Source organism: Chrysochloris asiatica, unplaced genomic scaffold (genome assembly GCF_000296735.1).
Source record: "Chrysochloris asiatica unplaced genomic scaffold, ChrAsi1.0 scaffold00046, whole genome shotgun sequence".
Classification (NCBI taxonomy): Eukaryota; Metazoa; Chordata; class Mammalia; order Afrosoricida; family Chrysochloridae; genus Chrysochloris; species Chrysochloris asiatica.
The window spans coordinates 7997112-8024807 of NW_006408564.1; the positions used below are offsets into that span (position 1 = coordinate 7997112).

The 27696-nt window shown below is 41.5% G+C and overlaps 1 protein-coding gene across 1 annotated transcript in view; it reads left to right on the plus strand.

Annotated features, from left to right (window-relative positions):
* The window catches only part of ABHD6 (abhydrolase domain containing 6), an 84585-nt gene that overhangs the window by 16364 nt on the left and 40525 nt on the right, over positions 1-27696 (plus strand). Inside the window, exons 2-3 of the mRNA XM_006862080.1 lie at positions 11189-11252; positions 20286-20428. Coding sequence (XP_006862142.1) covers positions 20310-20428 — 119 coding nt within the window. The 5' untranslated portion in view covers positions 11189-11252; positions 20286-20309. The remainder of the gene's footprint in view (positions 1-11188; positions 11253-20285; positions 20429-27696) is intronic.

A 27696-nucleotide genomic window follows, 5' to 3' on the forward strand; every position in this document is an offset into this window, starting at 1 on the left:
AAAAATCTGTAGCTTAATATAAGTATGTTTTTAAAGTCCTAACTCTCTTTCAATCACTTCTGCCCTCCTCTCCTTGCTGTTAGGTGCTGTCTAGTCAATTCCGACCCATAGCGACCCTGTATAGGGTCTCCAAGGAGCAGCTGGCAGGCACGAACCACTGACCCTGCAGCTCAAAAGGCCCTGCAGTGTGTCACCTCAGCCCACAGTGCTGTGCCGGATTCCTCTCAAACCAGTGAAAACAAAAAAGCAGACCACATACGATGCGCATCCGCGTCCCCCGCACAGGGCCTCCGAGGAGTGGCCCATGAGGTTGAACCACTGACCCCGCAGACCAAAAGGCCCTGCAGTGGCACCCCAATCCCCAGCGCTATAATGGGACACCTCTCAAACCAGTGAATGTAAGCCAACCAAATAGGACGCACATCCGTGTCTCCTGTTTAAGGTTTCCTATGAGTGGCTGGTGAGCATGAACCACCGGCTCTGTCCACCGGCCTTGTCGTTCAAAAGAATTTGCAGTGCAGCATCTCAACCCACAGCACTACGCTGGGCTCCCTCTCAAACCAGTGAAGAAAGGCAGACCAAATCCACGTCTCAGCTTGCCCAGGTGCGTAAGCTCCTGGCAGAGGAAAGCGCCAGTGGTGGGGGCGGGTCCCGGCCACTCAGCTAAGCCCCCCACCTCCACTTACCCAGATGTATGTGGGCAAACCGTGAGCGCACCCACTCCCGACACCAAACAAAAAAAAACAAGATCGGAGCCACCCAAAATCAGCAAAGCACACCGTGCACCTTTTTTTTTTTTTCCCCCTAAATGTTCCTGGGGAGCGTTTCCGTGGCGTCTCTTCGGCCCCTATTTAGTCCAGCTGCTCTGTCTAGCCCAAGATGTGGGCCCAGGCCTCCGAGCCTGGCCGGCGGACTCAAGGGTACATGACCTCCCGCCTCCTCTCCAAATTCCACAGGCTACAAGCCTCCAAGCCTCCAAACCACTCCTATCTCTGTGGGTCTGAATCCTGGAGCTGTCTTGCCTCCTTTCTGCCTGGAATTCTGAGCCACTTTTGAAGGCGACCTTCACTATGCCTTCACCCTAGCTGCCAGCAAGCCCTGCCCTCCCTGCTTCTTCAGTTAGTCTGTAATGTTCTTACTCTGTTTCAGGCCCCTCTGAGTTTTGCTACTTGTTGAAATGCTGTGGGATGGATTATGACCCACAGCTCTTCATCCCATTTTGTCTCTGCAACTGACTTGTAAGAGATTAAGTGAATTGTCTAAGGTCTCCCCACTAATCAGTGGCAGAGCTAGATTTGGAGCTGAAACATCTAGTTGCAAAGTTGAACCCTTAGGAACATTCACAGACAGCATCAGTGCTGTAATAGCAAAGACTTGTAGAATGAGCTGGAGCTCACCTGATGATAGAAGACAGGTATACCTGGGAGAGGGGACTGGGTGTGCCAAAGACTTGGAGATAGGCAACAATGTGGCATGCCAGAGGTGTGGTATAGACACCTGGGGTCTTCTAAAAGTTTATGGAAAAATAAAATTAAAAATTAAAATAAAAAGAATATACTTATTGTGAGGATGTCGCAGACCCCAGCAGTGTTTTGTTGTATTATGCTTAGGATCTCTATAAGTCACAACCGGCGGGATACTACCTCACAGCAACAACAAGAATTTTGATAGCCTGTTTTTATCGATCAAGGAACTCTGGTAGTATGACATGTATGAGTATGTGAGTGGTCGTATGAAATCAGATAATGGTAAATAAAGCTAGTTCTAGGCTATTAAAACAAACAGGGAAAGAATGAATGTACTTAGTTCTCAACAGAAATGCCATCAAGGTTACTTTTGTCTTAGCAATGACACCAGCCATTTAGTCAGTCCCTAATGAATGAATTGAGGGCCCTGGGAATTTAACCATGTCAATGCAGTCTTTATTGCGTTATTAACAAGAAAATGAATGCCCTTTAAAGATTTTTTTAAGATTAAGAAACCGAATTCAGAAGGAGCCAAATCAGGACTTTTAAGTGCGTGCGTGCATAATGATTTCCCAAGGAAATTTCACACATGGTTCTTGTTTGGTGAGAGGAATGAGCAAGAACATACATTGTCATGGTGGAGGAGGACTCTGGAGACTTTTCCCAGGTTCTCTTCAGTCAGGGGACAAACAAGATTATTTCCTTACAAATTAATATGGATGGTCTGTGCTCTGGGCTTCAGCTGCAACATCTTTTTGTCCCTTCTTAACACAAGTTACCCATTTGTAAACTGGATATCTTTGGGGTATTGTCTCCCCGTACTTTACATAAAGCCCCTGTGATTTCACAATTCTTCTGACCAAACTTCACCATAAATGTGATGTCTGCTCTTGCTTCAATTTTAGCACAATTCATGTTCTGTTAGGGGCTTTTTATTAACTGATTTCTTACTCTTTTTAGTGCCTCAAACTAGACTTGTTAAGACATGTTACAAGTTGTTGAGTGCTGTCAAATTGGTTCCCCGATTCATAGCAACCCTATATAGGGTTTCTTGGGAGCGGCTGCTGAGCTTGAACCGCTGACCTTGTGGTTCAAACCAACTCTGCAGTCCAGCACATTAACCCACAACACCACACCAGGAGTCCATACAAGTTGGCATAAGTTTATTTTGGTACAAAACAATAATAAAATCCATGCCTAGTTTTTTTTTATAATGAGCATTTTCCACGAATTTTTTTGAAGGGGATGGTAGAAGAGGATGATATTGGAGGGATGGGATGCGTTCAGATCCTAAATCGCCTTCCATGTTAAGCTTGGGGCCATGGTAAGCCACTAGTAAATTGGGGCAGAGGAGGAAAAGAGCTGTGTGACATTGGGCAGTTGGTTAATTTTTATGGCTCTCAGGTTCCCTGGATTGGAGCATCTCAAACTGCATTGCTCTGATGAAGAATGCCCCTTGTATTACTGATCATAACAAACAGTGAATGATTGGCCTGCGTTGATGTAGCTGGTATCCAGCCGTATGGCAGCCGTCTCGATGATATTGCTAGGTAAAGCTGTATAATGGCTTCAGGAACTTGCTTCTTATCAGTTTAAGCAGTTCTATTTTAACCGTTTAGTTTATCCTTAGGTATATGCCATGTGCCTGCAGTTTCCAGATTGTAGAAGTCCTCACAAGAAAATATTCATTAATGGACTTGCCACTTACAAAATTAGGTCCCATTCCACCATCCCTCCCTCTGTTTTCAACCCTGGTGTCCAGCCAGGCTCCAGGAGCAACTACAGCTTAGTCATGAGGTTCTCCCAGGTCACAGGATAGTTTGCAAATCCCAAATAATCAATGGTGAAATTGCAACTCTTATGAAACGGGCAGGATTTCACAAACTCAAAGGAGGTGATGTTGGGGAACTGCTTGAATGATGTGTACAGGCAATGGCATGATGATCTGTCAGTGTGACACCTGTTAACAGCCGATGAAGGGAAAGGATGCAGACTTTGAGAGTGCAGAGTTGAACATCAAAGGATTCAGAGCCCCTGAAGAAATCAGTAAAGTTGCCAGATATTTTAGTAAAAATGCCTTCTTTATAATAAATGTACCCATTAAGCATTAACTCCTCTTCTTCCACACACCAACTCATGATGATCATTACTCCACTTTCTGTGTCAACATTTGTCTAGTCCAGATATTTTGTGAAAGTGGAGCTCATACAACATTTGTTTTTGTGTGTGTTTGGCTTATTTTACTAAACATAATGCTTTCAAGATTCTTCCCTGTAATTGAATATATTAGAACTACATTTCTTTTTATGGCGGAGTAATAGTCCATTGTTTATCCATTCATCTGTTGATGGACACTGGGGTTGTCTCCACCTTTTGGTTATTGTACATTATGTTCCAGTGAACATTGATACACAAGTAGCTGTTTGAGTCTCTGCTTTTAATTTTTGGGGTGTACGAGGGTAACTAAAATATATTGTTACTAGGTTTCCAGTTTATTCTAATCAGGATATGTTTAAATATGTCTCTACAGTAGATGGCTGTAGGCAAATTCTCTCAGCGATAACACTTGGACTCACTAGGATGCCTTCAGAAAAAAGGTCCAATCAAAACAAGCCGTGGTTTCCAAGAGGATATGCTAGGCAGTCTGATTCAATGCAGAGAGGTCAGCTCAGATTATGGCAACTGGTTTTTGGAATTCAAAGGGGTAATCTTGATTTTCTTGAAAGATAAAGGACGATCATGGAGTCTATTAAGAATTTTTAAGAAAATTGAGAACTACATTGGTGAGAAAAAGGCCATGAAAATTGTACTGAGGAATTCTTTCCCATCTTGACAGTGTATCTACTCAGTCTTCCAGAGTAGCACGGGCTGTTCTATAAGAATTTCGTTGGGAAATATCCCATCTACCCTGTTGTCCTGATCTTGCCTCTTTAGACTTCTTTTTGTTCCTGCTTTTTTTTTGCAGCAGCAGCAGCAGCAGATTTGTCCAATGCAATGTGTCATTTGCTTTCTTGACTGTTGCTTCTATGACCACTGATTGTGAATACAAGACAATGAAAATCCCTGACAACTTCAGTTTTTTCTCCATTTATTATACTGTCTATTGGTTCAGGTCTGAGGATTCTTGTTTTCTTTATACAGTGAATTGTAATCCGTACTTAAACCTATATTCTTTGATCTTCATCAGTGTTTCAAGTCCTCTTGACTTTCAGCAAGTCAGGTTGTGTCATTTACATATCACAGGTTGTTAATGATCCTTCCTCTAATCCATATGTGGCATTCTTCATATAGTCCAGTTTCTCTGATTATTTGTTCAGCATACAGATTGAATAAGCATGGTGAAAGAATACAACCCTGATGCACACCTTTCCTGATTTTAAACCATTCAGTAGCCCCTTGTTCTATTGTAATGGCTTCCTCTTGATCTGTGTACAGGTTTGGCTTGAACATAATTAAGTGTCCTGGAATTCCCCTTCTTTGCAATGTTATCCATAATTTGTTATGATCTACACAATTGAATGCCTCTGCAGAGTCAATAAAACACAAGTAAACATCTTTCTGGTAGTCTTTGTTTTTAGCTAAGATCCATTTGACGTCAACAGTGATTTCCCTCCCTCCACATTCTCTTCTGAATTCAGCATAAATTTCTTGTTTTCCTCTGTCAATGTACTGTTGCAGCCATTTAAAAAGAATTTTCAGCAAAATTGTACTTACATGTGATATTAATGATCACTTAACATCGGCATTCTGTTGGATCATCTTTCTTTGGAATGGGCACAATTATAAATCTTTTACAGTGGGTTGGCCAAGTGTTGTCTTCTAAATTTCTTGCCATAGACAAGTGAATGCTTTTTGCACTGCATCAGTTTGTTGAAACATTTTAGTTGGTATTCTGTCAATTCCTGGAGCCTTGTTTTCTGTTAATACCTTCACTGAGGCTCTTGGTTCTTGATCATGTGCTTCCCCTTGAAATGGTTGAATGCAGATGCATTCTTTTTAGTACAGTGATGCTTCCTGCGTCATTCAATATTTTCCTCATAGAACCGTTCAGTACTACAACTTGGGGCTTTCAGCTTGAGAAATGCTGAGCTTCTATAACTCTGGGTCTTTGCACATTTCATCATAATAGTTTACTTTGTCTTCTCAAGCTGCCCTTTGAAATTTTTTATGTAGCTCTAAAACTTGATCTTTTGCTCCATTTGCATTTGCTTTATGTTTAAGAGTAAGTTTGAGAATCTCTTCTTACATCTGTTTTGGTCTTTTCTTTTTTTCTTGTCTTTACTTTCTTTGGAAAAGTTGGTAGTTGTTGTTAGGTGCCATAGAGTTGGTTCTAACTCATAGTGACCCTGTGCACAACAGAACAAAACACTGCCCGATCCTGGGCCAACTTCACAATTATTGCTACGCTTGAGCCCATTGATCCTGCCACTTTACCAATCATTGATACTGCCACTTCACCAATCCATTTCTCTGGGGGTCGTCCTCTTTTTCTCTGGCCCTCCAGCTTACCAAACATGATGTCTTTTTCTAGTGTCTGGTCCCTCCTGACAATATGTCTGAAGTGTGAGAGATGAAGTTTAGCCATCCTGGACTCCAAGGAGCACTGTAAATACCTCCTTTGTAAGTATATAGACCTGGATGGAGGATATGTTAAGAAACAGTAGCTTCACATTTTGATATTTTTGTAGCAGTACTTTTAGACTTCCCTTGTACACCTAGAAGTGGAATTTCTGGCCCATATTGTAGTTTTATGTTTGACTTTTGATGATCATTAAACTATTTTCATAGCAGCTCTACTGTTTTGCTTACAGTACCCACTAGTAATATATAAGGATTCCAATTTCTCCACATTCTCACCAACACTTGTTATTTTCCACTTTTCTGATAATAAGCATCCTAATGGAAATTTTGGTTTTGAAGTGCTGTGGGATAATGCACTGGATTACAAGGTCACTTGACTCTCAAGGTCAGTGCTTGAAACCCACCAGCCAATCCTCGGAAACTCTATACAGGGTCACTATTGGTCGGAATGGACTAGAGGGCAATTAATTACAACAGCAAATGACTAATGATGTTCAGCCTTTGCCCATTTTTTGGACTGGATTGTTTGTCATTTGGTTGTTGAATTTTGTTTCGCTCTTAACCACAAAATTTCGCGTGTGGCTGTACCATATGTTCCCTTTCTTGGTGCCAATTTTCTTGGGTTACTGAGATCTGTGGGGAGAAGGTTCTGGCTAGAAACTAGGTGGGTACCAGGAGCTCACAAAGGGTCTTGAATGTTAGAATTTGTGCTGGGAACCAGAAATCTTGTCCTGTTATAAACCTACCAGATGTTTATAAAATGGCTTTGTTTTATTTAACATTGATTTTTGTTCCTGCCGTTATAAATTATAGACCAACCTTACCCTGTTTAGAAATGACTGAACTCTCTTTAATCTCCTGGCTTTTCCTTTTAGACAGGAAGGTTTGAGCAACGGGAGAATGTTTTTGGGTGCTGAGATTCTATTTTAGGCCATCTGCTATTGCACACCCCCACGGAAGTCTGTTTAATTCCTTTCAGTCATGTGGAAAATAGTTGCTCATGAGATGCTCTTTCTAGCACTTTACCTCTGAGGGGTGACCTAAGCTGATGACAGAGCATGTTTTCACATTCATTCATGGAGATGTGTTTTGCATAAAAGCTTTTTCTGAACTCACAGAGCTTGAAAGCTTGAAAACCCTTTGAGAAAATTCTGTGCACACATGGGGGCGCTGTGAGTTGGAATCGACCCAACAGCAGCTAATAACAACAACAACTAGCCTACAGACTTGGAGCACCTTGGTGGCAAAGGGTCAAGGTTTGACTCCTGTTTTATCTAGCAGTAGACTGGCAGGAGGATTTTGTTACTTTCAGCATGATTTCAAGCAGGAAGTTGTTGCAGACTATCACCAACCCAACATTTTGCCCTCCAAGGCTGATGATGTTTTGAAGGTGTTGGCTTGGGTTATATGTTTCACTGCCTTGCTTTTCAGCCAAGATGGTTTTAGAAAGATATGGCATAGGATCTGCAAGCCACCGCCTTCAAACCAAACCCCAGATTGCTCTGCTTGCTGGTCCCTCCTCTGGCTGTGTCACTTCTCTAGAGAATTGGGTAGCAGGATTTTCTGGTTCTCTCTGATTCTCCACCCATAGGACCAGCCTGGCTTGGTCAGGTACTCTTGCTCACAAAGCTGGACCAGGAGGCTGTGGGCTGGGCTGGTGCTTCAATAACCCCCAGGGCTAATGTGTTGCCAGTGCTTTGATGCAAAGTAGACTATCACCCTTCTGATCAGTACCTCACTCAGAGCCACAATGAGGTAAGGTTGAAGGGCACCCATGTGGTTACAGAGTGGCCAAGTGTTATCGTCTATCTTTGAGTGGTGGACTATAACCTTCCACCTGACTTAACCTTTAGGCAGTGATATCACATAGGCGTCTCGTCAGCCTTTGAGTGTTAACTTAGGCAGCCAGGTTATCTGGCTGATGTGGAGAGGTGGAGGGAATTTTGTTCTAATGGAGTTCGAGTGACTATTTTCCCCCTCAAGCAAAACCATTTACGTTTGGTTGCTCTCTCTAACAGTGCTTTTTGTAGAGTCTAGTTCTGTCCAGCAGAAGCTTTTGTAATGATGAAAATGTTCTGTATCTATGCTGTCTTGGTGTGGCACTGCAGGAAAACACTGGACTGCTAACTGTAAGGTTGGCGGTTCAAACCCACTAGCCACTCCTCGAGAACCCCTATACAGGGTTGCTATGAGTCAGAACCAACTCAACAGTGCTTGACAACAACAACCACGTGGAGCTATTGAGCATACTTGTGAGACAATGCAGAGTGACCCACTGTGACCGAGGTGAACTGCCCCATAGGGGTTGCTTGGCTGTCATCTTTATAGGAACAGGTTGCCAGGTGTTTCTCCCTTGGAGCTGGTGGGTGGGTTCAAACTGCCAGTCTTACTGTTAACAACCTAGCACTTAAATGTTGTATCACCAGGGCTTTACAGCACTTAAGATGTGACTAGTGCAACCAAGGAGTTGAGTTTTGAATTTTATTCCATGTAAATTTAAACAGCCATATATATAGCTAGTGACGTCTGTGTTGGACAGCACAGGATTGGCTATTTTTTTATGCACTTATATGGTATTTTAAGGAGCTCTGGTAGTGTAGTGGTTACAAATCAGGCTGTGAACCACAAGGTTAGCAGTTCGAAACTACCAGCTGTTCCGTGGGAGAAAGATGAGGCTTTCTGCTCCCGTAAAGATTTACAGCCTCGGGTTGCTGTGAGTTGGAACTGACTCTACGGCACATAACAACAACGACAACAACAACAACATATGGTATTTTAAATTAAATAGAAAAACCTTTGTTCAGGGACATGGTAACAATTCTGAAGGTACACAGAAGGGTTTCCATGAAGTCTCCTTCCCACCTCTGCCCCAGTTTCTCGAGCCAGTGCCAGGTTTTTGTGTATCTGTCCAGAAACATTCCTCACATATATAAGCATAATGTGTTCTCCCCTCTTCTTGCTCGCTTTCCTCAGAAGAGGTGTGAATTCCGTCCTTTCTTACTCCTTGCTCTTTTGGAGTAAACACTATTTCTTGGAGGCAAATAGAACTTCCTCATTATTTTGATAACTTGTATTTACTTTTATTTATATTTAATGGCTTTATTGTGGTGATGTAGAATAAGCATTAGACCGCAAGGTCAGTTTGAACCACAAAGCTTATGGTTTAAACTCACCATCCGCTCCTCAGGATCTCTATACAGGGTTGCTATGAATTGGAACCAACTCGGGGCCACTAAACAGTAACATTGTAATGTTCCTTTGTTAAGCTCTCTTATCATATACGAGGGACTTCAGAAAGTTCATGGGAAAGCAGAATTAAAAGATAATGGAATTTTTCCACGAACTTTTTTAAAACCTCCTTGAACTTAAGAGATCCCGTATAAATGGGCATTGATGATGGAAGTTATTTCCAACCTTTCCCATATGTAATATGATGAATAATCTTGCCCAGATATTTTCACACCTGTTCAGGAATAAACATCGATAAATTTATGCAAGTGAAATTGGTAAATCAAGAGTCTGTAGTTTTTACATTGACGCTATTTTTGCCAAATTGTTGAGGGGCATGTGAGTGGTATCCATTACCTCATTCCTCGCCACTAGTCTGTTAGGTAGTCTGTTGTCTACTATTATAATAAAGATCGGTTCCTTTTGTAGTTTTAACTTACATTTCTCTTATTATAATTGAGATTGAGCGTCATTTGATAGACATATGTGTTACTTTTCTGGTAAATCCTCTATTCATGTAATTTGCTTGTTTTTCTACTGGATTGTTGGTGTTTTTTGTTTTGTTTGTTCTTATTGAATCTGTAAGTTTTCTTTATGCATTAAGAAAATTAACCTGTTGCCTCTGATATATATTAACACAATTTAATGTTATTTATAGTATACCTGTACATGTGGCCATTTTTATGCAAATCACCTGATCAATATTTTCTTTATGGTCTCCCCCAATGAGATGAATTGGCCAGGTGGCAGCATCGATGGAGTCAAGTGTGGCAACAGTAGTGAGGTTGGCCCAGGATCAGACATTGTTTCGTTCTGCTGTGCATGAGATCGCTATGAGTCGGTGCTGACTCGATGGCACCTAACAACAACAAGTTGTGCCTATGGTGTCTTCTAGAACTTCTAGAATTTTATTTTTCTCTTTAACTCTTTGGCCCAACTGAAATAATTTAGGGGGTTTGCTGATTTTTCTTTGCCCATCTCCTTTTTCCTTTTGCTGCTGGGCCTTGACCTTTTTGTTTTTAACCATCTTTAATTTACAAGTTAGTGACATTAATTCTCCTTGTTGCGCTTCTACCATCACGCTCCATATCCAAAAAATGTCCATCACCCAAACAAAAACCCTCTAGCAGTAACTCCCATTCCCTTCCCTTCCCTGCCCCTGCTTGCCACTAGTAAACTTTTGTCTCTATACATTTGTCTTGTTCTAGTTATTTCATGTAACTGGAATCACACACTATTTGACCTTCAGGGCCTGGCATGTTTCACTCGACATAGTGTTGTTCACAGTTTTCAAGGTTCTTCCATGCTGTACTGTGTATTTTTCTCTTTGGCTGACCAGCCCTGTTTTTGCAAAGTGTGGGCCTTAGTCACTAGCCACGTTGGTACCAATATTATCTTCATTTGCCCATTTATTGCTGCCTTCTCTTATTCCCTTCTGAGTACAGCTTTTAGATAAACTGCAATCCTAGATGGAGCAGGAGACTTTTATATTTTTATTTGAGGTTCTTAGTAATTTTATAATCTTTAGAACCACCTTTCCCTGAGAATGCCTGTTCTTCCATCATTGCGTCTTTCACCCGTGAAGCAAGACTATCACAAAGCACCTCCCACACTCTATCTTCTCCCCACTTACTGATTCTTTGACCTCTTTCAAGCACGCCTGTGCCTGGGTAATTATCTGAGAGGCCCTGCCCTTTGTGTACATTAGAATAACTAGTGCAGGTCGTTTCACTGGGGGAGGTGACCAGAGCAAAAGGCAGACTATGAAGTCACAGAATTTTTGTCGTTCGACTTTGCTAAGGAGGGGAAAGCTCCATCTCCATCGAAGCCAGCAGTGTGACCTGCTGTTAGCAGTTCATTCATATTCCCTAATATGATTTAATGCTTTGGCATTTTATTTCTCGTGATTTCAGAATCTTATTTTCAGCTCCTGCCTGAGCCAGTAGCAGCTGGGAAAGAAGGCGGGCTCTTTGAAGAGTGAGTATTGATTTTTTGCACCATAGATTACCGAAAAAGGAAGTGGGGCCACCTCTATATGCTCCCTAACAACCCCTCTGCAGGTCAACCTGGTGAGTGATTTCTGTGGTTTAGTATGTGTGGTGGGTAGAAACTTGGTACCTGAGGGTTTCAGAAGCTCATTCATACTCCAGAAAACCCTCTACAGGAATCCTGATATAGCATTGTGGATTAATGCGCCGGACTGCAAAGTCAGTTTGAACTGTAAGGTCAATGGTTCAAGCTCACTAGCTGCTCCTTGGAAACCCTATACAGGGTCGCTGTGGGTCAGAATCAACTTGTCAGCACTTAATAACAACAACAAACATTCTACAAGTAGTCCTCAAACCTGTGCCAGGAGCAGGGCTCTGTGTTTGAAAGGAGTCAGGACCTATGGAGTTGCAGATGGTTTCCTGCTGAATGTGGTGTTTGAGACATGCTCTGAAGACTAAGAGGGGTTCATCAGGCAACTAGGGCTGGAGAATACACCACACAGAAGGAGCAAGGAAAGACAGACTGATGAGACTGCATGAGGAAAACGGAGTTGGTTATATGGAATGCAGGACTGGACTGAGACTGTGTGGCGTCTTTGGAGTCCACATTTTATTTGGTGGACATTAATAGGCCAGCGTAGATTTATCCCTGTTTTTAGTTGAGAAGATTCTTCTGGTAACTGGGGTTGGGAAAGGGTAGCTTTTACAGAAATGGTGGCAAGAAGCAATGAGGGCAAGATCCCACTGTGGTTGATGAAGAACTATGTTCTGAGTTATATAGAGTCCCACATCTAGTGAGAATTTTTATTTCCACCCAGCTTTCCTAGTAAATGTTAAACCAGTCTTCAGGGATTGGTTGCAAGAGATGTTTTTGAATTTTATTTAATTTTAACTAATTTAAATAACCACAGGCAGCTAGGAGCTACTGTCTTGGACAGAGCGACTTGTCTGCATTTAGTGCTGGTTCATCCTTACCATTGTACTACCGGAGTGAAGAACCAGGTAGGAAGACTGTAAGGTGCATCAGAGTCAGAGAGACTAGCCTGTTAGGGTTGCTGTTGGCAGAACCTGGTGAGTTAAGAAAAGCTGGAAGGCTTTTTGTGTTTGAGGCTCTAGTAAGACCCTTTGGGTCATCAAGTAGGCATCTGGAAAAGTCTAGAAGTACTTCTTGGCCAGGAATGTTGGTTTTAAAGTTTCTTGCAGGAGGAAGTGGTGGATGATACAGGAATGAAGAGAATAAGGAGAATATCAACAGAATATCCAAAGGAGAGAATGAGAAGAGCATCATGGGAATATCCAGGGGGAGAGGCAGGAGAGCATCATGGGAATTTACAGGGAAGAGAGTAACAAGAGTATCCTAAGAATGTCCAGGGGAGCGTGTGAAGAGAGCATTATGGAACCCATGCCAGGTATGCTCACAGCCATGACGTGGGTTCAGAACCAAGCTGCTCGAGCTACAAAGTGTAAAGGAGTAAGGGGCTGATTTACAGTGAGTAGGAGACATAAAGGCCAGGAAGGCAGTAATGCTGAGGGTATTACCACAGTGATTGACTGGGCAAGGTTAACTAGTTGCTTGAACGTGTGTTCTTCCTCTGTGACAAGGAAAATATATGTGACAAGGAGTTAGAAGTACCCATTTCTTGAGTTACTCTGTCTTGTCAATTCTGGGGCTTCCAAAGAAAATATTCTTTTGTTTGTGTCTTTTTCAGCTGTTAATCATTGATAATAATTTTGAAGAACCTAATTTCAAAGCCAAGCATTGAACAGATGCAACAGTATGTAATAGCTGACATATTGCACCCAGATTTCAAGAACATAGTGTGTTTCTAATGGAAAACATTATGGAAAGAATTTTCACTTTTCAGAATTAAAGGAAAAGTTCATAAGCAGTTCTGGATAGTATTAAAAACATGTCAGCCCAAATAAGGTGGGTTGTAAAGTTGTTGACATGTTCCTTGATCTTAAAATCCTGATATGGCGCTGAAGGATCAGCACTGAACTGTTAACGACAAATTCAGCAGTTCATACCCACCATCTGTTCCTTGGAAACCCTGAACAGGGTCGCTCGCTGTGAATCAGAACTGACTCAGCAGTGCTCAACCACAACAACTAAGGAATGCAAAGGTTGTTGATGTGGACGCTGATCTGTTTGTCTTGTGCAAACTGCATAACTGATTGCACTATCTTGTGATAATATCAGATCTGGAAAGCATTGAGGAAAGGCAGCGATAGCGTGAGCTCTGGAAATCCACATGATTGAATTTTTGGATCAGATCACACCACTAACCAGCCAAGTGACCTTGGAGGCGTTTCTTAACCTCATTAGAGCTTATTTTTTTCAGTCTTTACAAAGGGAAAAAAATACTTCTTTCCTTAAGGTGTTGTGAGGGGAAAAATGAGAGGATGTCTATGAACCACTTACACGAGCCCTGGCTTTTAGTAGTTACTCAATAAATGGAGGCCATCACCCTAAGGGTTTTGGCTATGATGATGATGGGCATGGTTGTTGCTGCCATTATGATTATTATTAATTTGGCAGACATAGGACATTAGATTTGTTAAATTTTATGGCATTTGTCCAGATGTCCAGGGAAAGGCATTATTCTTTGCAAATGTAATGTATGCTTTCTGTTTACTCTTGGATTTTTACCTTAAACCCTGAAGATTATGGTATTAGAGCTCTGATTCCCAGATGTTACAATCAGTGAGAATACTGGAAGAGACTGGGTCTGTCAAATGTTGTTTTTGGGTGCTGTCAAGTTGAATTTTATCCATTGTGGTCCCATGTAACAGGGTACAACTGCCCCATAGGAATTTTTGCCTGTAATTGTTTTGTTTTTAATTTTTAAAATTTGTTGTTGTTGAAAAATGTATCCGGCAAAACATACACCCATTCAACAGTTTCTCTCTATATAATTTAGTGACTCTGATTACATTCTTCACGTTGCGCAGCCCTTCTCGGTCTCCTTTTCTGATTTGTTCCTCCTCGTTAATGTACACTGCCCCCTATGGTTCCTCACCAATCTTGCAATTTGCTTTTGCCATTTTAGTTCGTAAAAGAACACAGTGCTGAAGGCTGACCTTTTTTACTAGTTAACCTAAAGTGTTGTTTAATTTTAGGAAGACTTGAGACATTTTTGGTTTAAGGTTTAAAGATTATCTTAGGGTAGCAATTTCAGAGTTTCATCCACTCTCCATGACTTCAGGTCGGGGTCCATGATAATTTAAAATTCTGTTCTCCTTTTTCTCCCTTTTGATCAAGATTCTTTTTATGGCCTCTTTGATCAGATTGTTCAGTAGTGGTATTGGCTTTAGTCTTTATGCCAGCAGTCAACAAGTTTTTCTCCCTCAGAGCCCCTGAGGGGAATTCAATCAACCAACGTGTCTTTAGTAACCGAGCACTTAACCACTGTACCACCAGGGCTCTTATAACTGGCACATTGTTGTTGTTAAGTGCCGTCAACTTGGTTCCAACTCATAGCAACTCAGTGTAGAGTTTCCAAAGAGCAGCCAGTGGGTTTGAACCACTGACTTTTTGGCTCACAGTCCAGTGCTGATCCTATAGCACCACACCAGGAAATACTGCACCTTCCTTCTGTGGTATCATAGGATAAGACTCCACCTCGAGGTCAGTTTGAACTGCAAACTCACCAGTTGCTCCTTGGAAACCCTTTACAGGATTGCTATGAGTCGGAATCAACTCAAAGGCCCTTAACAACAGCAAAAAAAATCAACTTGCAGTCCTAATGTGGCTCTGTGGAATAAAGCACTGGATCACAAGATCGGCAGTTCAGACTCAGCAGCTGCTCTTTGGAAACCCTATACAAGGCCACTATGAGTTAGAACCAACTTGATGGCACTTAACAACAGCAGGTTTCCTCTGATGCAGTGTTTATCTGGATCCATTAAAGTATCCTCTGTTAAACTAGTCTTTCCCCCTGTGTTCAGAGAAAAGGGCTAGGTTGAGTGTTAAAAGCTGGTGAAGGAGGGAAGGGGCAGGCTCAAGTCTGGGATCTGAGAATATGTTGCCCACCCTTCCTTATGATGCTTCCTACCATGCTATAGGGGTACCTTGCACCATTGTTAACACTGATGTGCTTCACTTTCTACAATAGATAGGTAAAATGAATGAATGTTTAGTTTTTAGTTTATTCAAGCAGTAAGCATTATTAAAGATCATAGATTTGCCAGGCACTGTTGTTAAGTTGTGGGAAAATAAAACAGGGAACAAGATACTCATGGAGCAAGCCAGATCCTACTCTTGAATTGCCTAGCATCGTTTCAGAAATGTTGTAAGTCAGCAGAGTAGGAAAGGACAAGAGAGATGACTGGGTTGATTATCCTCTGGATAGATGAGAAAACCAAGGTCTGACATCTGGGATTGGCCCAGCCAGGATGGAACACCAGCTGGAGTGCTTCACCCTCAGCTTCACACTACTAGTGTGAGCGCCATTGTGGTTTTCACCAGATGTACCTCTCACCTTATTTAATATCGCCTTTAACTTAATTCATTTTAGAAAGCAATTTGGATCGTTGTTATAAATTGGAAGGATTCCAGTTGTTGCTATAGGTTAGGTGTTGGGCTTCTAACCACAAAGTTGGTAGTTCAAACCCAGCATCCATTCCTCAGGAGAACGATGAGACTTTCTGCTCCTTTAAAGATGTACATTTCAGAAAGCCTGTATAGGGTCACTGTGAGTTGGAGTTGACTTGATGGCAGTGGTTTTAATTTGATTTTGATTTATCATAAGCTGGAGCCCTGGTGTCACAGTGGATTAAGTGTTGGGCTGCTAATTGCAAGGCCAGCAGTTCAAACCCACCAGCCACCCTGCAGGAGAAAGATGAGTCTATCTGCTTCCGTAAGGATTTACAGTGTCGGAAACCCTAAGAAGCAGTTCACCTCTGTCCTGTAGAGTTGCTGTGAGTCAGAATCGACTCGATGGTAATGGCTTTGGTTTGGGTTGTTTTTCTCATAAACTAAAACGATCCATAAGAATAAATATAAATGTTATGGAATAGCTAGATACAGTTTCCTGCAGAAGGCTCAGTGTTAGAAAGCTCTTTAACAGCTCCATGCTGAGAGTCTGTCTTTGACCTAAGTAGGACTGAAGGAGAACTGAAATTTTCTCAATATGTGTGCTGAGTACCCCTGGAGCATGATTTAGTATTCTCATAGTCCCTAAAGTCATCTTTTAAAGTGTCTTCTAGTGTTATTGTTGTTGTTGTGAAGTGCTGTCGAGTGGATTCCGACCCATAGCAACTCTGTATAGGGTTTCTGAGGAGCAGCTGGTGAGCTTGAACCTCAGACCTTGCAATTCAAATGGCTTTGCAGTCTGGCGTATTAACCCATAGCACCACATGGCTTTCAAGAACAGACATTGATTCCCTCAGAGTTCTGGAATCTAGAGGTCTATATTCAGGGCACTGGCTCAAGGTCAAGGAAGGGCTCTCTGTTGCCTTGGGGGAGGGTCCTCATGTTGGCTTCCATAGTCCCAGCCTATCTCTCAGCTCCTTGGGAAGTGCATCTCCACCTGGCATTTATCTTCCCCTCATTTGTGCTTGCTTGTCTCTGTTGCTAATGTGCTTTTATAACTCAAAGGTGATTAGAGTTAAGCAGCCTGTACTGACAGACAGGGCCTTATTAACACAACAAAGAGCCCTATTCCTGAATGATCCACAGGTTTAGGGGTTAGAATCCCAACACATTTTTTTAGTGGTGGTGTGAGAGGGACACAATTCAGTCAGTAACACAAACCATCAGTTGTACATGCTCCATGCTTTAGGAAACTCTACATTATACCCCTTAGTTGATCTTTGGTCATTGGTGGTTCCTGGCTCTCAAGACTTCAGTCACCTTGGGTATCTACAGACCCACTGCAGTCCAGTGGATTTCAACTCATAGCGGTGCTGTGAGTACTCTGTAAATAAACATCACCGGGTCAGGTGAGCCACCTTTTCAAAAGAAAGCTGGGGCAAGCAAACCCTTTGTAAAATAAAGGATATTACACAGCTAGGAATGATTACCCACTCTTTTTAAAAGAAAACTCAGAAACCAGTGCAGTTTCTTCCACCTGATTTATTTGACTTTGTAATGGTTCTCTGTAGCAAGTCCAAGGCTTGCTATAAACCGATCATACAATCACTATAAAAGCACCTTCCTGAAGACTTTGGTCTGCTGTTAAAAGGAAGACAGAGCCCCATGAAGCTGACTTTGACCTTCGACCAAGCACTGAGGTGTCTTTGTGATAATCTTACCTTCAATTCAGGGCCACCACCTCCAGTGTCAGCCTATGATATATATGGCTCTGGGCATAAAATGTTCTAATTCCTAGTCCAACAGAATGTTATGTAATTAACTTTCTGCTGCTCAGGAATTGGAATTCACAGTGGCCCTTAGCAGTCTTTAGGGTCTAGGTCCTCTGAAGTCATGACCCACAGTGTTCAGACAGATGCACCCTAATTCCCATCACTCTGTCATGGATTTGCTCACCCCTGGTCTAGGAGGCCTTTTAGTGTGGTAAATTGTACCTTGAATTAAATAGGTGACACCTCCGGGGAGTTTGGTAATTACTGAAAAAGAGGAAAATGTCATGTCTCTTACAGTGTCATGGCCCAGGGGTGTCCCTAAAACAAATTAGACAGGATTGGGCCACTTTTGTAACTTTGATTTTCATGAATTCATTTGCCCCTCATCTGTGCCCTTTGCTAGTCAAGGCATTGAGTTAGAACATATATGATTGACCCTACCCCAAGGAGCTTTCATTCTAGAAAGAAAAACAGGGCAGTGATTTACGTGTGCTGAGTGAAGTGCTTACTAACCGTGACAGAGAAAGCGAGAGAGCAGCTGAGTCAGAAACAAAGGCAGTGTTCATGCCCCTAGGCGGATGGCAGCGGTCATCTCTGTAGACCCGGGACTGTCCCCAGAGACAGTGTATGTATAACGGAGAAGAACCATCTAGCCCACCTGTCTTCCCCTTGAAGCTGGCCAGAGCTCTTGCCAAGAACAAAACATCTAAATGGAGATACCCCGTCTTTAACACCTTCCATGGAAAACTTTGACATGATGCATGTGAGGACTTAATAGCAAAGGGGTAGCAAAGATCATGAAAAGGCAATTGAAAACAAAAGTAGAGCTTTTGGAAAGAACAATGGCTCTGAGTCAGAAATCCGTTTTATAATCATGACTCCTTCCACTGGACAACCTTGGACAAGCTACTTAACCTCTCTGAATTTCAGTTTCCTCGGGCTAGAAAGCTGGAGATAAAACACCTGCCTTGTCTATTTGTTAGTGCTGATGTATCATATGAAAGGTTGGCAAATTATGGCCTGTGGGCCAAATTTCACCTGCAGCCTGTTTTTGTAAATAAGCTTTTTATTGGAATACAGCCAAGTCAAGTCCATTTGTTGCATATTGTCTCTGGTTGCTTTCTTCCTACATCAGCAAAGTGAGTTTTGAGTCTTCTTTGGTCCACAAGGCCTAAAATATTTGTGGACCATAGTTGTGAGATCCATAGTTGTGAGATCATGCTGTGCCAAATTTAAATGTGTGGCCCTAACAGAGGTATATGGGAAAGAGTTCTCCATTCTATAGGAAATACAAGAAAGCCTGTGCTTTGCTGGATTGATTTTTCTTGACGAGTCTCTTTTTTTGTGTTTAGTGACTCCTGCACACCTAACGTAGGTGGCAGGGAATTGAGGCAGAGGGACACCTAGCTCTGAGGTCACTATGAGAGTTGATTTCTAGATCAAGGAGGCTGGTAGGAGTTGAAATATTTTTCCATACACACTAGAGTGAACCCCGCTGTGAGCTCTAAATGGGGCTTCTGACCTTACATTCAGCTGTGATTTCTAAGTTCCTCTGGTACACTAGACCCTAGACTGGGTGCTGAGGACATAGTCCCTGCCCTCTTGGAGCTTGCATTCTGGCCGTCAGGTGTGTCCATTAAACCATTGGGATGACATCAGAAAATACTTGGAAAACTATATATTTTAGGTTTTTCACTCCCTCCTAACATTTTACTGAGAAAAGATCCCTGGATGGTGCAAATGGATTGCATTTGACAATGAACCTAAAAGTGTGTGGGTCAAACCCACCCAGTGGTATCATATCATGTAAGAAAGTCCTGGAGATCTGTTTCCATAAAGATTCCGGGCAAGAACACCCTAGGAAGCAGTTCTACTCTGTACCACATGGCAGCTGTGGTTTAACTTTGTATTGTGTACAATGCGTTTTGAGTGGACTGTACATGTATGATTCATAATTTGAGAGAATTAAAAGGGTATTCAGTGAAATGTGAGTCTTCCTGACACCATGGATGTAACCCCGGGTATTGGTTTCTTATGCACAGTTCCAGAGCTATATATATACACACAAATTTTTCTCTTCATTTGTTTATTTTAGGTTCCTAAGCCCTCCCTAATTTTTATTATTATTGTTTTAAATTACAAACTGAAGACAAATTGAAAGTATGGTACAACAGATCCTTCTGTCCCTCACCTGGATTCATCGAGCTTAACATCCCCCTGTGTTGGTATCTGCTTATTGTCTCTCGGCTTCCCCTGCCTGCTTCACCACACACATATACACCCTTGCATGCAGGCATATGCACACACTCACAAAGATACTTTTCTCTTCTGAAAGTTTTAAAAGTGGGTAAAAGGTATCATTATACTTCACTCCTAAACACTTCATCAAGCATTGCTTAAGAACAAGGATATTTTCTTTCATAACCACAATTTTATCACCATACTCAAGAACTGTATGCCTGATAGATTGTTATCTGATATCTGGTCCTGATTCAGATTTCTGTACTTGTCCCAGTCATGTCCTTAGAGCTCCCTCCCTTAAAAAAAAAAACAAAAAACAAATCTGGAATGCACTCAAGGTTCCCTTGCTCCATCCCAGTTGTCATGTCTAGTGTTTCCTCTTTATGTTTATTCTCATCTTGGGTTCTGCCCATTTCGCTTCCTCTTTCCTCGTGAGCCAGAATTTCAGTGTTGCTGTTCCCTTCAGTCCCTGCAGGTGTTTGCCAGCCTCAAGAGGAAGATGGACCTTGACGTGGTTAACATGTTTGTGATCGCGGGCGGCACCCTGGCCATCCCAATCCTGGCCTTCGTTGCCTCGTTTCTCCTGTGGCCTTCAGCACTGATAAAAATCTATTATTGGTAAGTTAATTCATTCTATAATTGAAGTTTTTAAGAGTAGCATCATGTCATCTTCTCTGCTTGCCTTTTTAATTGTTGTTGTTCAATGTCTTATCATGAGAAATTTCAATCAGACAGAAAAGTGCTTATATATATTTATTTTTTCTTTGTTTCTTAAATTTTGGAAATATTCTTGCATCTAGTCTCTCAGGTGTTTGATAGTGTCTTATGTCACTTATTCTGTCTTCCAAGGTTTGTGGGTGTATTACTCCTTAGATATTTTTTTTTTTATCACTGCTTGCTGATCCAGTGAGGCTCATACAGGTGCAGTGATGCACACTATAAAACGAATTAGGCGCTTTGTAGGATGGGATTTCTAGGTTTGAAAGATTAGGACCATAGTCTCATGGGACATTTCAGTCAGTCGGCATAACATAGTTTGTAAAGTTATGTTCTACATCCTAGTTTGGGGAGTGATGTCTGACATCTTAAAAACCTGTGAACAGAGTCATCTGGGATGTGGCTCTTGGTCTGTATTCACCTAGAGCAAAGGAAGCTGGGGACTCAAAGAAGAAACTAGTCTACAGAACAAGTAGTCAACACAAACCATAGCCTTTACTACCCTGAGATCAGAAGAACTAGATGGTAGCCAGCTACCACTACAGACCATGTTCATCAAGACTTAACAGAATGGGAGGAAATTGTGGACCAGAATCTTAATTCCTTAAAAAAAAACCAGCAATTCAGTTCTACTGGAATGGTTGAGATTGCAGGACTCCCTAAAACTACTTCTAAGATACTTTTTTTTTTTTGGACAGAAACCATACTGATTGATTTCTGAATTGTAAAGAGTTCAGAATGGTGAAAGCAGAGCCCAAGGAGTGGTCTAGGGACCAGTAATTGAAAGTATCAAGAGCCACATGATGGAAAGGCTTTGATTTCTCTGTTTGTTGTTGTTAAGTGTCATCGAGGGAGCTCTAATTCATAGCGACCCTGCTTAGGATTTCTAAGACTTTAAAACTTTGCAGGTACAGAAAACCTCATCTTTGTCCTGCAGAGAGGCTGGTGGACTAGAACCGTAGATCTTGTGGTTCACAGTCCAATGTTTATCCTATGGAGCCACCATGCTCACTTTGACCTCTCTGTAGGAACTTAGGTTTTATCCTGTGGGACGTGGGAAACCAAAATTGGTTTTAAATACTGAATATACCTCATTTTCTTAAAGAATGATCAAGGTGGTAGTATGATTATGAAGAATTAATTGAAATATTGTTTAATTTTAAGTGTAGGAAGAGGGAGACAAAGGAAACTTTGCTAATCGAACTTTCCTGATTGTGGTGACATGGTGGATATGTTCAGCAGGCAGTAGTATTTTTGTCTACGTTTGAAGAAAGAGATTTATGATTTTCAATGTATAGATACTAATAGAGGGAATTTATAGAGCAACCTAGGGATAGCACATAGGATGAGGTAAGAGGTGAGATGACACGGGCAAAATTTGAGGATTTTATGTAAGTAAAGCACATAAAATTCATGATGATATTTACTAGATGGTTTTTATACAACCATTTGCATATATTTAAATTTGAAATATTTATCAGGATAAGCGCTGGATGGCTAGCTAACCAAAGGTCAGTGATTCAAACCCACCATCCTTTTTCGAACTCTGTACAGGGTCTCTGAATCAGAAGTTAGTCGAAGATGCTTAACAACATTAAACACCGTTTTAGATGAAAGTTTCACAAATAAATTAAGTAACTGTATGATTTTATGTTCTCTTATTGATCTAAAATGCTTTTTAAACCTTGGACAAAAACTAACCCCGAGGCAGTGGCATCATGGGTACAGACGATATAGACTGTACCTCGTGATGCTGTCAGAAGGGGTGACACCAATATGAGTGTCTATAAAATTTTTGTACAGTGTTTCAGCAGATTTTTGTTATTTTTTATTTTAAAAAAATCCCTGTAGTTAGTTATAAAAATAAAAACTTTTTTATAAGCCCAGCTTGCATATATCAAATATGCCTACAAGGCTAAATCTCAATCCTGACTTATTTTTAAATCTTCTAATGGGCTCAGGCCAGCCCATTATTACCTAATTACAATGACACTTCAAATCACCTGGTTTTGTCTGCATGCATTACAAGCACACACTGTTGTTTTCCTTACTGCTAGTGTTTTTGTCACATTTTCTGTGTTTTTAGCTACAATCTTGTGGCAATTAGTACTTGTTAAATTGTATCAATAGCTATTTTGAGAATGGAGTAGTAATTAAAGGTGAAAAAAGGGAGAAAAATCAAAATAGGCTTCTTTTCAGTTACTAATAATATAATTAATAATGTTGTAATTCAGTGTTGATTTTATAAACCAGATTTGTTGTTGTTGTTGTTGTTAAGTGCCATTGAGTCAGTTCTGACTCATAGCTACCCTATATAGGGTTTCTAAGGAATAGCTGGTGAGTTTGAACCACTGACCTTGTGGTCCAAACTTACCTTGTGGTCCAGTGCTTTATCCCACCATGCCACTCCAGGACTCCATTCTGTTGTTACTATTCATATAATGTGAGAAGTTTTACATTTAAGCAATTTACATAACTACATTTATCACATATTATTCTAAGAGTTAAATTGATCAGAAACATTACTAAGGTGCGGGAGGAGGTCCTTGGGAGGGCTGAAATCATGAACGATACCATGACCCTGAGGTTGCCCCATAACTAAATAACAAATTGGCTCAAGAAATTAACATCTAGCACCCGTAAGACCAGAGTCCTGGTGTGGCGCCATAGGATAAACACTCTACCTTAAAGTCCGTTTGAACCGCAAGGCTGATAGTTCAGACTCACCAGTTGCTGCTTGGAAACAATACACAGGGTCGCTATGAGTTGGAACTCAACAGCATTTAACAACAACAACCCTAAAGTACTGCACTTCCTTAAGAAACCGTAGATGCAAGATCAAACAGTTAGCAATTGCTTTAAAACAGGTAAGAAGGTACAGGAGCGGGAAACTAAATGAATGGAAATGGAGCAGCCAGAATGGAAGTAATGAGAATGCTCATGCACTGTAAAGAGTGTAGCCAGCTTGTATAGAGACTGTGAGTGGAGACCTAACCTGCTATGCAAACCTTCTGAAACCACAATAAAACATTATTCAGAAAAAGGAATCTGAAAGAAGCCAAGATCCTTGAGACAGCATGTATAAGGTCAAACCAAGGCTTGAGGTGTATTAGAAAGGTGTTCATCAGTAAAGTCACAGAAGGAAAGTGGCATTCCCAAAGTTTCTGACATTCTTGTACCACTTTCATGATTCCTGCTCCATCTGTATACTACCCTTACTTATTTTTCTTTTATATTTATTTTTATGAGCAACTCACTTTTTCTTTTTTTAACCATAAGTCCATTTATTTTGTAAAGAAACTTTTTTCCTCTCTACTTTACCAGGAAAACTTGCCACACTTGCCATAAATACTATATTAATATAAAGAAGTAAAAATAAACACAGTGTCACTGAATATGTGTTCAGTTTAGCCTAGATACTGTTACCTACTAAAGACTCTGCGTCTTCTTTCTCTTGTTACAAAATATAAAAGAGGTATTAAAGGTACAGCAGCCCCAAAAGGCTGCAGCCTTTCTCTCTGGTATAATCAGAAAGTTGAGACAGTAATTTTCTTGTAATGTGATTCAGTGACTTCATGCCACGTTCATTTGTCAAGTAGCATCATCCATCACACCCCCATGGTATGCATCCCACCATGGGAACTACCCAAATAGATGTGGCTCTTCACTCTGCCGTACGTAAGCATATAGTGAAATTTAATCGGCCTATCTGGACTTGAGCACTCCTGTGTGCAGAGAGAATGAAGACTGCCTTGAGCTTATGTCCTTGATCTGCCCTCCTTTCTGGCTCTCTTTTGTTTCACTAGAGTGTGGAATTTTCCGCCTGCCATCCAGGCTCTGATCCTTGAAAACAGGCTAATTGAACAGAAGGGAACCTTTCATCTCTCTCTTGGGGTGGTGCCCCTTTCAGAGGTCATCCAGGACCCACCTCTGCGCTCACAAAGCTGAGATTATGGCTGTTTAACCATCATTGCCCAGAATATCTCTGCATAGGGGCGGGCTCCTGCTTAGCTCCTGAAATGGAGAGGAAATAGCTGTTCTCCCATTCTCTCCATCCTACGCAGGTACTGTGGACCTCCCCACACAAGCACCATTTTCATTAAACATATCAAACTGAAGCAGAGAATGCTGTTCACTGATGTGGCCCGTAACCATGGATATGACAGTCTACAGAGGTGTCTTATCTCAAGACCAGTACCACTCCCACATGCAGAATCCAACCCCCACACCTCTTGGTCTGTCGAGGAGAAGGTTTTGGGAGTTACACTGTCAGATTAATTTTTATATTTGACTTTTAAAGGGAAAATGAACTTCAGAGTAATTAATTCCCTTTTTAAAGAATGGAGTTAAAATTCACATCACATAAAACTTCCCCTTTCAAAGGGTTCAATTCAGTGGTTTTTAGTATATCTGTAGTGTCACACGGCCATCACCACCATCCAATTCCAGAACGTTTCCATCTCCCCCCTAAAAAAAGAAAACCCTTATCTGTTGGCTCCACGTGTTCCCTTATCCCCTGGCAACCACTAATCTAGTTTCTGTCTCTTTGGATTTGCCTACTCTGAACATTTCATATGAGTAAAATTAAACAGCCTTTTGTGGCTGTCTTCCTGGGTGGTGGTGTGTACTCTCACCTCCGAACTGAAAGACTAGAGATTCTCATCAACCCAGGGGCTCTCATGATCTGCTGCCATCAATTGTTGTTAAGTGCTGTAGATTGATTCCTAGGGTTTTCAAGGAGTGTCTGGTGAGTTTGAACTGCCAACCTTGTGGTCCAGCACTTTATCCCACAGTGCCAAACCACAAAAACCTGGTGGAATGTATTTCTACTTTAAAGTACACAGGCTGCCGTCTGTGGGACTCAATTTCACAGCAACAGGTTTTTTGATTATCCTTTTAGTTCGCATGTTGTTCTCAAGGTTCATTTATCAATATTATAGCATATATTATCACTCCATTCATATTTATGGATGTATAATATTCCACTGTATGGCTGTACTATGTTTTTGGTGCCTTTGAGTCCATTCTGAGTCCTGGCAGACCCATGGGACAGAGTAGAACTGTCCCATAGGCTATTCTAGACTGTAATCTCTATGGGAACAGAGCTCTGGATCTCCAGGTTGTTCACCTACAGCTAGCCTTCCAGTTTGCAGTTGAGCACTTACCCATTGTGTTACCATGGCTGTTTTTTTATCCATTTATCTGTCAGTGGACATTTAGATTGTTTCTGCTTTTTGTCTTTTATGAGTAATGCTGCAAAGCAGATAATAAACTTTGATTAGCAAATATGTAATGCCACCCCAAACCAGAGAGGCCCAGCTCAGTATTGTGGCTGGAGGACAAGCCACAGTGCTCTGTATATTATGATTGTGGGCACATGGGTCAAGAAGACAGACAGCTGGTTGGAAAACATGAAAATCCTGGAAAACCTTTAGTGCATGTCCGGTGGCCATGGGGTTAGGATTATTGTCATCAGTATACCATTACAAAGGGCTGCAGGAAGTGCTGTGAATGCCCCTCTCACCCAAACTACACATCCTGTTGCCTCTAAAGCACTTCATTGCAAATGGTATTTATACATTGGATGAGCAGCTTTACCTGGAACCACTTATAGCTTCAGAAACCCAAATACAGGGTCCCTATGAGTCTGAACCAACTCCACAGCACTTAACAGCAATAACTTATGTCCCTTAAGAAGCCCATAGCCCTGGCTACTCCTCTGAAGGCTTTCACTCAGCTGCTTATAATGATCCAGTGGGATTACCTTGTAGACCTGGGTCCTGAACAGGAAAGCTACAGGCGGTAAAAGCAGCATCGACTCCCCCATCCTCACCACCCTGCTAAGGAGCATACTAAGAATGAGGTGGGAAAGTTACATGATGTGCTGTCCCCCACTTTCCTCTGGAATCTCTGCTCCTCAGGGAACAGGTGTCCCCATAGGTTATAGCTGGTCTTCAGAGCAGTTCTCTCTGGGACTAACTGTCCCTGGAGTCTGTCCAACACATTTCCACAGTGCCTGCAGGAGATGCCAGAGACTTTACTGCGAATCAGAGCAGAGCCACAATGGGGTGTGGTGTACAGCAATCCTCCTGTACTTCTTCCAAGATGGATTTGTTCGTTCTTTTGGAAGTCTGGGGTATATTAAATGTTCTTTGTCAACACCATAATTTGAATGATTTTTTTTATCCTCCTTCAGTTTTCCTTATTCGTTGCCCAACTTCTGAATGCATATGAAGCAATTGAAAATACCATGACTTGGGTCAGATGCACCTTCGTCTTCATAAAAACTATGCTGGCTAACATCCGGGGCAGCTCTGCTTTTCATTGTGTCTTGAAAATATCATGACTTTTCACAAGATGAAAAAGTGGAGATTTTTGTTGATTTGAGGAAAACTTAGAAGTGAAATCAGGATAAGAAAAAAATGGCTACGGGTTGGGGAAAAAAAGAACTGGCATTGTTTGTAGGTGACATGATTGTATGCATAGGCAGTCCAAAAGAATCTATAACGAATTTGTTAACATTGACAACTGAATTTGGCAAGGTTGCTGAATGTTGTTGTGAAGTGCCATCATGTTGATTCCGACCCGTAGCGACCCTGTGTAGGGTTTCCAAGGACAAACTGGAGAGCTTGAACCTTGCAGTTAAAATGACTTTGAAGTCTGACACATTAGCCCACAGCGCCACACCAGGACTCCAGGTTGCTGAATGCAAAACAATAAAAAAAAAATTGTATTTATATACACCAGCAAAAGTAAATGAAAATGAAAACTGTTCAGTGATGGCATTTACAATAACATCCACAAATAGAGAATACCTAAAAATAAAGAAAAAAACCCTGGTAGCATAGTGGTTATGCATTGGGCTGTTAACCTCAAAGTCAGCAGTTCAAATCTACTAGCCACCCCATGGGAGAAAGATGGGGCTTTCTGCTCCCATAAAGATTTACTGCCTCAGAAACCCTATACATGGTCACTATGAGCGGGAACTGACTTGACACCATACCACCACTACCACCGAGAATAAAGAACCGTACTGAAAACCTCTACACAGAAAACTACAAAGTATTAAAGAAATATTTTTAAACTCTTAAATGGAGATATTACTATGTTTATGTATTGGATGAGTTGGAAGACATAACATTGAAAAGACATCAGATTTCCCCCAATGA